The 11,240-nt window shown below is 40.7% G+C and overlaps 1 protein-coding gene across 3 annotated transcripts in view; it reads left to right on the top strand.

The window, feature by feature from the left end:
- Nucleotides 1-452: 452 nt before the first annotated feature.
- LOC135217494 (small ribosomal subunit protein bS1m-like) overlaps nucleotides 453-11,240 on the top strand; it is a 107,998-nt gene continuing 97,210 nt past the window's right edge. For 2 of the 3 annotated variants that reach the window (XM_064253453.1, XM_064253445.1), the window contains exon 1: nucleotides 455-784. In XM_064253453.1, coding sequence (XP_064109523.1) covers nucleotides 506-784 — 279 coding nt within the window. In that variant the 5' untranslated portion in view covers nucleotides 455-505. Of the gene's footprint in view, nucleotides 785-11,240 lie in introns of all 3 variants that reach the window. The other variant, XM_064253460.1, reaches the window with a different exon arrangement.

The following is an 11,240-nucleotide window of genomic DNA, read 5'->3' as shown; positions in this document are numbered from 1 at the left end:
ATATAACGTGTTCTTTTAAAATATGTAAAATATACAATTGTAAGAACAGGATGCAGTTGCGACGAAAAACTTAACTGGTGCAATCCAGAAGAAATGATTAATGTGTATTTTGAAATAACACACATCACGTCCGTGAAAAATATTGCAAATGAAATAGATTTATACTGTCACGTCTTACTCAAGATAATGAGCAGTAAAGCCTACTGTTATTATTAAAATAATGGAACAACAACGTGAGTAGCTATTTATTGGCTGTTATCAAAATTTTGAGGGCGTATCCTTGCAAAAGTTTTGATTGACAAAATGTCATGATATCAAAACCAACAAAAATCAATAGTGATATTGGATATTAAACAAATTTTATCGTAAAATGAAGTGTCTAAATATAATTATAGCAAGTAATTAAACTCGCCTGTCGCCGGATTAAGTATTGAGAGAAAGTAAGAAGCCGTTATAGAGGTCAATCCCTACTACGACAACTACTGTTACAAGCTAGACACTGAAAATGACGGCGATTTTAAGACGATCGGCTGCCAGGAATTATATATTTTACTGCCGTGCTTTCCGTAGAAGCTGTTCGTCCACAGCAGAGACCAGCCAGACGAGTGGTGATAATGCAACTACAACATCAAATATTACCAGCAAAGAAGTTGACACATCCAGCGAGAAGGGCGGGGGTTTCGCCCAGGCCTTTTTGAGGTACACGCAACCCCAAGAGCCTGCCCAACCAGTTGAGCTACCAAAGACCTTTGCATCTCTTCTGAGGCGTAGTAAACTAATGCAGGTAAATGCTTGAAGGAAATTGTCATCAGCTTTAGGCTTATCCGTCCAACTGTAGAGGTTATCAGACCTGCTAGGGGAAACAACCGACAGGACTAGCGGATCCAGTTTTCACCGCGTGTGGATCCACCCTTCGAAAACGTACTTTAACACATCCTGACACCGGAGATGGGCACCAGTCACGAGTCATCGGTGGCAAGAGAAACAGCTTGAGACCTCTACTATCCTTTCAAAGCAGGCTAGGGTAAAACACCACGGCAGGCCAAACAGGCCACCTACAATCAACGCTTGCCACCCTCCGAAAAAGTACATTATAACGCGTCCTGACACCGGAGATGGGCATCAGTCGCGACTTGTTGTTGGTGAGAAACGGAGCTAAAGACCTCTACTCTCCTTTCGAAGTAAGTATTTTCTCCAAAGTTAGAAATTAAGGCCAAATTTTAAGATTTAAACAGAGGGTACTGAAAACGGTCTCAAACGTAGTGCAAATCTCACCAAAACGCGTTCAACATTTTTACTTACAACTCGAGGTATTTAGAAGATTGACGCCATCTTGATGTTTACGGAGTCGCTTGTGTCAATAAACTAACCATTTCCTGTGATAAATCCGCACACCACTTGTGCCCACAGACGCTGGGGCACTTTTATCAAAACAAACAGAGAACTTTTCCTCACCGAGTAAACAACTGTTTTGTAGAAGACGACGACGAAGTGTGCACTTCGATAATTTTTTAAATAAATAGTAAAACATCAATATTTTACATATTTATGATGATTAATTTGAAAATATTCGTTATTGAAAAAGTAACTCGATTCTGACTCAAATTTAAGTAATTATTTTTTGGAATTCGAACGTTCTTTCAAGTCCTGTATTATGACGTCACGACATCTTGACTTTCGTACCTATTGTAAATAATTGCTTTACTCAACTTTCTTGCAGAACAGTTTACCAGTTATTCATGCAGATTATCAGCTCTTCATGTAATTGGTATAGGGTAGAATATCACGACAGGCCAACCCTCATCACGGTGGACGGGTCTTATTCACTCGATATTTAATTGGTGAAACATGAATACAATTGCAACTCTAAGCATACCATTTAAAAGACTGAAGTTTCGTCAACATATTGTGATATATGAAAGCCCCATACGAACTAAAATAAGCATGTGAGCTCTTCGTAAAATATGTTTTCAAGGCAGTTTTGAAATCCAATATGGCGGCTACGTTTTGCATGGACGGTTCTCATCAGTGACGGCCACCATCTTTTCCCCAGCTTCCCAGCACTCATTGAACAATGTAGCATATGTAGTACGTTTATTGATCTTACTCAAGATTGCAGTTGTAATCAGCACAATAAAACAACATTTTGTTGCCTATATTAGTGAAAGTATGAAACTTGTTATTCCCGGGGTTATGGTTGGGACTGAATTCATTCTTACCTTGTAATCAGTGGTTTTATCTATACTGCCATCACAACTGAAACTCCACAGTGCTTATTTGATTGTAATTATACACATTTTGGTCTTAATTCACTCCACAGTGCACTCGAACCACATTGCTGTTCGTGTTTCCTAAGCACTCACTCCGTAAACAAAGTTACGAGCAGCAGACGACAACACTGATTATGAGATGCAAAGCTTTATTCCCTTAATTGTTTACTTTACTCAATATTTAGTTTAACTCTACTTCAAAATGTTTATTTAATTCATGTCCATTATCCCTTTTTTGCAACCAAATAAAATTAACCCCCAAAAATTACAAATGTTCGGATGTATACTTACGAGCAGACGACGTGAGGAAAAATGGCTCATCGTTGCCAATCTAGTGGAGCGTCACACATACGCCGATGCATTTACAAACTGTTTCGATGAATTCTAGTTGTCATAGTAATGCAGTAATGATAAAATTGCTCTAATATGTATATATACTACAAATAGATACGCTAATTTCACTTATTTCCCCGGTTTTGTGTAAGTCTTATACCTAGTTTGGAGGGTAAACACATACCAATTGACAACACTGATAAACAATTGAAGAGCGCAAAACGCCGCAAAGAATGCCGTAGTCCCCTTGAATAAGTACGAATAAGTGCTGGTAAGAGGTGGGTTTACGATTGTTGTGATAAAAGTGCCCCAGCGTCTATGGGTACAAGTGGTGTGCAGATTTAGCACATGAAATGGGAAGTTTGTTGACACAAGCGACTCCGTAAACATCAAGATAGCGTCAATCTTCGAAACATTTTTAGTTGTAAGTAAAAATTTCTAAAGCGTTTTGGTGAGATTTCCACTGCCGTAGCCACCCTTTTCAGTACCCTCTGTTTAAATCTTAAAATTTGGCCTTAATTTCTAACTTTGGAGAAAATACTTACTTCGAAAGGAGAGTAGAGGTCTTTAGCTCCGTTTTTCACCATCTCCGGTGTCAGGACGCGTTATAATGTACTTTTTCGGAGGGTGGCCAGCGTTGATTGTAGGTGGCCTGCTTGGTCTGCTGTGATATTTTACCCTAATCGTAATGCGCATATATATCTTCATTATTTACTTTTTGGATATATGAAGATGTTTTACTGCTGGATTATTGCCGTAGTGTGACGCAATCGTTTTCGGTCGATGCGCCTCTGTTTTCGCACCATAAGAAATTATGGGGCCGAATTTGCAATGACCAGAAAGTCGTTAAAAGAGGAAAGTTAGCATTGAGGGGCATATGTTTTGATTGAGAAAAATACAAATTTATTCAATAGCTTTTTTGTAAAAAATACTTGATTACAAAAAACTTGATTGACAACTAAGCAGCATACCTACTATGGGTTTCAGAGACAGTGCAAGCACGTTTTTGGCAATACCTATTTCTGTAACGAACACTCGTATGAGAACGAGATTTTGTATAGTGCATTACACCCAGTGCCGTAATTTATAAGGGTATCGTGAATCACTAATCGTAAAGAATAACGACAATGTCCTTGTACCAAGAGACAAAAACTCCATTATGCAGAAATGGATACGAACAACGCGTATAAAGCTCCACCTACACTCTCCCCCCCCCCCCCCCCCCCCCCCCCCCCCCCCCCCCCCCCCCCCCCCTCCACCGCCACCCCTTTCCTTCGTTCCTTCGCCTTCCTTTCTCTCTCTCTCTCTCTCTCTCTCTCTCTCTCTCTCTCTCTCTCTCTCTCTCTCTCTCTCTCTCTGTTGCCAATCGGTATGTGTTGACCCTTCAAACTGGGTATAAGACTACACACAAAACGTTGAAATTGGTGAAATTAGGTTATGTATTGAAAGTATATATACATAATTATTAAAGCAATTTTATCATTATTGCATTACTATGACAACTAGAATTCATGGAAACTGTTTATAATAATGAAACAGCGTATGTGTGAAGCCTCCACCAATGTGGCAACGATGATTTTGCCATTCTTAGCATGCAAACATTAAAGCATGCAAACATTAAAGGTTACATTTATTTCTGGCATACGGTTATTAAAGAAATTCAAAATACTAATATAGACTGAAATCTATTAAAAGTGCTAGCAAAAACAAAAAAGCAAAAAAAAAAAATCTGTATATAATTCACTTCTCCATAGTCGTTCCTCTATGCACTTATCCATAGTCGTTCCTCTATGGTTTTCGGCAGCCAGATGTACGAAAACGTTAGAAACATTTGATTGTATCTACTTTAGAAATATCTGTAAATTTTCGGGGTAATTTGGTTGCAAAAAAGGGATAATATACATGAATTAAATTAAAATGTTTTAATAACAAAGTAAATTTAAACTAAATAACGAGTAAAGTAAACAATTTAGGGAATAAAACTTTGCAGTTTCATCGTCTGCTGTTCGTAACTGTGTTTGTGGCGCGCGCGCTTAGGAACCAGCAACAGTAACGGGTTTAAAGTGCAATGTGGAGTGAACTGAGACCAAAATGTGTATAATAACAATCAAATAAGCTCTGTGGAGTTTCAGTTGCGATGGCAGTAAGGATAAAAACCACCGATTACAAGGTAAGAATGAATTCAGTTCAAACCATGACCCCGGGAATAACAAGTTTCATACTTTCACTAATATAGGCAACAAAATGTTGTTTTATTGTGCTGATTACAACTGCAATCTTGAGTAAGATCAATAAACGTTACATATATACGCTAACATTGTTCAAATGAGTGCTGGGAAGGCTGGGGAAAGATGGTGGCCGTCACTGATCAGAACCTGTACATCCCACGGTAGCCGCCATATTGGATTTCAAAACTGCCTTGAAAACATATTTTACGAAGAGCTCACATGCTTATTTTAGTTCGTATGGGGCTTTCATATATCACATTATGTTGACGAAACTTCAATCTTTTAAATGGTATGCTTAGAGTTGCAATTGTATTCTTGTTTCACCAATTAAATATCGAGTGAATAAGACCCGTCCACTGTGGTGAGGGTTGGCCTTCCGTGGTGTTTTACCCTAAGTATTTTCTCCAAAGTTAGAAATTTAGTTCATATTTTAAGGTTAAACAGAAGTTACTGAAAGTCTAGCCATGCGCAGTGCAAACATACCTTCATGAAACTTACAAAATTTTTACTTATAACACCAAACTTAGTAGATTGGCACCATCTTGATGTTTGCGGAGTCATTTGTATCAAGAAACTTTCCATTCCATATGCTAAATCCGCACACCACTTGTACCCATAGACGCTAGGGCACTTTCTTCACAACAGTCATCAACAATGACACCAACTGCGGCTTATCCAAGGAAACTTTGATGTTTTGGTAGAATAAGAAGACGACGTGTGCACTAGATAATTATTTAAATAGTTAAACGACAGTATAAGGTCATGAATTGCATAAGTTTTTTACATATTCATGATTATTAATTTGAAAATAGGGTAAAAAACCGCAGGGTACAGAGTGGACCATGTACGATCAGCGTGAACAATCCCAAAAAAAGTACATTATAACGCGTCCTGACATTGGAGATGGGCATTAGTTGCGACTTGTTGTTGGTGAGAAACGGAGCTAAAGACCTCTACTCTCCTTTTGAAGTAAGTATTTTCTCCAAAGTTAGAAATTAAGGCCAAATTTAAAGCATTAAACAGAGGGTAGTGAAAAGGGTGTTCAACGCAGTGCAAATCTCACCAAAACGTGTTCAACATTTTAACTTACAACTCTAAATATTTAGAAGATTGACACCATCTCGATGTTTGCGGAGTAGGTTGTGTCAATAAACTAACCATTTCCTGTGTTAAATCCGCACACCACTTGTACCCACAGACGCTGGGGCACTTTCATCACAACAATCGGCAAACGGTTTCTCATCGGCTTGTTTGTTAGTTAACAACTGTTTTGGTAGAAGACGACGACGAAGAGTGCACTTCGATAATTTTTTAAATAAATAGTAAAACATCAATATTTTACATATTTATGATGATTAATTTGAAAATATTCGTTATTGAAAAGTAACTCGATTCTGACTCAAATTTAAGTAATTATTTTTTGGAATTAGAATGTTCTTTTAAGTCCTGTATTATGACGTCACGACATCTTGACTTTCGTACCTATTGTAAATAATTGCTTTACTCAACTTTCTTGCAGAACAGTTTACCAGTTATTCATGCAGATTATCACCTCTTCATGTAATTGTTTTAATCGTAATGCGCATATATATCTTTATTATTTACTTTTTGGATATATGAAGATGTTTTACTGCCGGATTATCGCCGTAGTGTGACGCAATCGTTTTCGGTCGATGGGCCTCTGTTTTCGCACCATAAGAAATTATGGGGCCGAATTTGCAATGACCAGAAAGTCTTTAAAAGAGGAAAGTTAGCATTGAGGGGCATATGTTTTGATTGAGAAAAATACAAATTTATTCAATATCTAGCTTGTAAAAAATACTTTGTTCATGAAACTTACCTGACAGATATATATATAGCTGTATTTTCCGAAGTCCGACAGAATTTAAAAAATTCCATTCGCGGCACACGCAGTGGGCGGCCAGGTGGTAGTACCCATTCCCGCCGCTGGGAGGCGGATATCAGGAACTATTCCCATTTTCTATTCATATTTTTTCTGTCGCCGGTCGGTAAACAACTGTTTACAGACCTCCGCCTAGGATTTTGAAAACTTCATTAGCCGCTTAAGTATCCTAATTGTTATTTCGATTATTAACTTGGATTTGTGGCTAGGCATACGCTATCGTAAATTTTTTCATTGCATTTGATGTCTGAAGCTAGTTAGCCTAGTTTCAGATTTTGTTGTCTGCATGGTAATGTGAGGCTACCGGAACTTTCGGTAGACACTCGCTTAGTATATATGACGTTTACATGTTTTCTTTGCATAAGTTCAATGTAATTAGTAAAAGTGTGACTGATTACGGAAGAAGGAGGATTCATGTACGCATTTTAGAGCGTGTTAGAATCAGGAGTTTTCCTCCACAGTAAACAGGAGTTAGAAATAATTAACCTTCTAACCTCCTGTAGATTTTATTTTGCCTAACCCTGTGGTATGGCTTACGGGCCTAGAAGAAGTGTCTGCTAGAGGATTACATCAAGTAATCTTAGACTAAAGTGCTCGCTCTCCATTCAGTGTGTGAAGTGTAGTGCCCTTGTGTTGTGGAGGGGGCGTCAGATCGGCCCCATAATGCCTCTAGGCCTGGACCTCTGTCGGACTCCCAGGACTCAGGGAGAGGGCATGTCGAAAGCCGCAAGAGGGTTACGGGGGCTCCCCACCGATCTGGCGTCCCTTCGGCAGAACCTGTTGACGCTCCCCAGGCTGCTAAAGATCGTGCTCGTGCACGAATCTTGAAGGATTGCTTCTCGTCCTCCGAGGCGTCCTCCCCGCGCAAGGGTTGGAGCTCTCGGAAGGACTCGCGCCCTCTAAGAAGCTTTAGAGAAGAGGACGCTTCACGTCCTCTCTCTCGTTAGGAGGGAACGTCAGATCGGCCCCATAACGCCTCTAGGCCTAGACCTCTGTCGGACTACCCAGGAAACCAGGGAGAGGGCATGTCAAAAGCCGAAGGAGGGTTTACGGGTTTTTTCATGCTGATCTGGCTTCCTTTCGGCAGGTCCTGTTGTCGCTTCCCAGGCTGCCGAAGATCGAGCACGTGCAGAGAAGAGGACGTTTCACGTCCTCTCTCTCGTCACGAGAGGATGAAAGAGTAAAGAGACCACAATTTCCCTTTTAGAAGAATGCACTGGCTCTTTTTCTAAGGGACATTTGAAGGAGGCTCATTCATCTTTCCAGAAGAGTGATTTGAGCCTCCTGCGAGAACGCTCATGTATATATCATATATACATTATTAAGGAGCTCATTCATCTTGCCAGAAGAGTGATTTGAGCCTCCTGCGAGTGACCGCTCATGTATACATCATGTATACATTATTAAGGAGGCTCATTCATCTTGCCAGAAGAGTGATTTGAGCCTCCTGCGAGTGAACGCTCATGAAGTTAGAGCTGTTTCAACCTCGCTAGCATTCCAAAAGAATTTGGTAATCAAGGACATTCTTGATTCCACCTTTTGGAGGAGCAACTCAGTATTCGTCTCCTCTCCTCATTGCGCTCCGTATACGTTATGTAACGTTCGCTTTACTTCGATAAAGCAAGCTGATAAGTTTGACGGCCGGCAAGCTGCTTTGCACAGTCAAACAACTTATGTCTCTGGTCGGCATAAGAAGGGCAATTTAGACGTTAGGAAGCTTTTTGGAGGTGCTCGACGTCCTATAAGTAGAGACATTCTGGAGGACGCTCGGCAAGCACCTTGCGGAAGAACGAAAACATACGTCTTCCTTTAGTGTTCAAGCCTAGAAGTTATGGAACTAACTTTGACACACTTCAGAAGCAGCGTGCGGCTCTCCATGGAGACTCGCATGAGGACGTCCCTTAAAATATTCAATGTCATACGCAAAACGCGGTTCGTCATAATATTGAGATGTGGCAAGGTCGCTCTCCAGGACGCCTCTGGCGGGCCTTGCATGCATCAAGGCGCTCAACGAGTTCCTCTCTGAAACGTCGTTAGAACGACTTGGTGTTCTCTGCTCAGACACGCTCATAGCTAAGCAGGACGTTTTTTGAGGACGCTCAGCAGGACGCTTTCCAGGACGCTAAGCAGGACGCTTTTGAGGACGCTCGGCAGGACGCTCAGCAGGACGCTTTTGTGGGACATTCGCCAGGACGCTTCGGTGGAAGCTCGGCAGGACGCTTTGCGAGAGAAAAGACTTGTTGAAGGCGTCTTATTTGCTGTTGAGGGCATTTCTTTACAGAAATTTTTAAAAGGATTCGGAGTTAGCGGAGAGACATACCCGAATTTTTCTTCTATCCCTCTTTTCTCCTGCATCGATTTCTTTGAGGATCGGGAAGATTATATACTCGGATTCCTGGGTGACTTTCGGTCATGTTAAAGGGTTTTCCCCTATTAGCAAAGTGCTAATAGTTTTGTCAAGTCAGGACGTTTTCCCCATTGTCATTTAAGTGGGGGACCCCTCATAAATGGGGTAGTTCTCATTGACATAGATTTTAACGTTTTATCGTTTAAGCGGATAAACTCTTAATTAACAAATTTCGGAAGAGCTCTCATTCATTTTCAGAGGCTCACTCCGGGTTAAGAGAGACTTGTAGACTATCCAGGAAGTCTTTTGTCCAATATCATAAAAACATTGAACGGTCTTTTTTTTTTTTCGATCCACGGTTCTCTCTTGATGATCTCTATTCGAATGTTACTCCCTTTTCTTGAAAAGTGTCTTGGCAAAGATTCAAGGAGTTCTTTTAAAAGTCTCGTTCATTAGAACGTGGACAGTCGTTTTCCTTTCTTTCTCTCTTCCTCGTACAGGAAAGATGTAGTAGAGAATTCGATGTTCAAATTACTACAATACTTACGTAGTTTATCTGTGCGTCATTTTGCTAACGCATGGGTCGAATCATATACGCATATCGTATTTACCTCTGCGGATAGAAGCCGAAAGAACTGTTGTTCTAATGTATTTATTTGACACTCCCTTCAACCTTCCAAGAGTTTTCGGAGGAAGAAACAACTCTTCAGGTTTTGTTACGACAACACCAACTCAGCTTCTGTATTTAGCGAATTCTGTTTCGTTTAAATATGGCCTGCTGAGAGTTTCCTTTTGCTCGATAATATCATACCTATTCCTTCGTAAAGGGAGTAGCTGGCAACTCAGGCAGTTAGTATTCTGTTCACCATTGAAGCTTTCCTTCGAGGAAGACTTCTCCTTCACTCTCTTTGATAGAGATCGAAGGTGGTCGATCTCCAATCCTTATATTGTTTTCTTGAAGGAAAGAATTTAGGATGGAGATCGTTGTTCAGAATCCTATAAATATACTACGTATATTACCTCGCGACATGATTCTACTAAGCAGTTGAATGGTCCGAGGGGTAGGCGCATATCCTAGTTTTTTCTACGGATTGCGACTTAGACGAGAAGTATTCTAATTGAACTGCAACTCGGGGTTGCCTGCAACCTCCCAGGAGTTTGTTTCAATTTTATATTCTTATGGTTTTGTCACGACACACCATTTCAAACTTTTATATTTACCGAAATTCGTTTCGCCTAAATATAATTGCTCGAGCATTATCTTTTATGCTCGGTGGTTCTAGCCGAACGCATTCCTTTGTGGAATATGGATTACCTGGCAACTCAGGATGACGAGTCAGCGGGAGCTCAGGCTCTGCTACTGCGTATTGAACTGCCTGCAGCCTGTCTGATAGCCGCTCAGTATCAGCTGGGCCTCGAGATGCACGGTTGTTTATGTCTCTCTCTCCTCTCTCTCTCCCCTGCCTTTGATTGACTACCGAACCTATCTCTGCCCAACAATCTTGAACTTAGGTCTCTGATTAAAGGGGATTCTCGCAATTATGAAGGACCATCTACTGCTGTGACGATAGATTCCATCGCCTTCGATATTGTGAGAATTTTCAACAGAGATATCTTAGACTTATGGTTTTACTGTTTACCGCACGGTAACAGAAGTCTGTACAAGTCTCCCGCTGCATCGCACTGATAATGCGAATGATTTTGCAGACATCTGAGTTTGTCTTTGATATATCTCATATTCGTAGGTGTACAATTGTTCATTGTTCATCCCGAATTAACGATATGTCATAAAGACATCGCCTACTCTCCGACCTGACAGCTCTACTTCCAAAATGTTCAGCCCATGAGAAGCAGTTCTTCAGGCGGCTTTCCCCTGTGTTTTCATTACTGAAGAACGCCCCGCTTTCTTTCTTTGCAACACTTCTCACCGGACAGCACTGAAATAGCGGTTAGCGTTTTCAGTCAGTTGTAAGCACAGGTTCAGAATCTTGAGAATCTTCTCTCGATTCGTCTGTGAAGACGTAGGTTGCATTCAATATACTACCTTCGTCGTTCAACGGTACATAGCGATAAGATCTTCAAGAGATGGCAGTCTCTTGGCCAAGGCAAAGCAGTGCTGCCTATTTTCAGTGTTCAATCGGAGGAGGCCGTTTCTGGAG

This window comes from Macrobrachium nipponense, chromosome 19 (assembly GCF_015104395.2).
Source record: "Macrobrachium nipponense isolate FS-2020 chromosome 19, ASM1510439v2, whole genome shotgun sequence".
Taxonomy (NCBI): domain Eukaryota; kingdom Metazoa; phylum Arthropoda; class Malacostraca; order Decapoda; family Palaemonidae; genus Macrobrachium; species Macrobrachium nipponense.
This window is presented reverse-complemented; position numbering and strand designations above follow the sequence as displayed.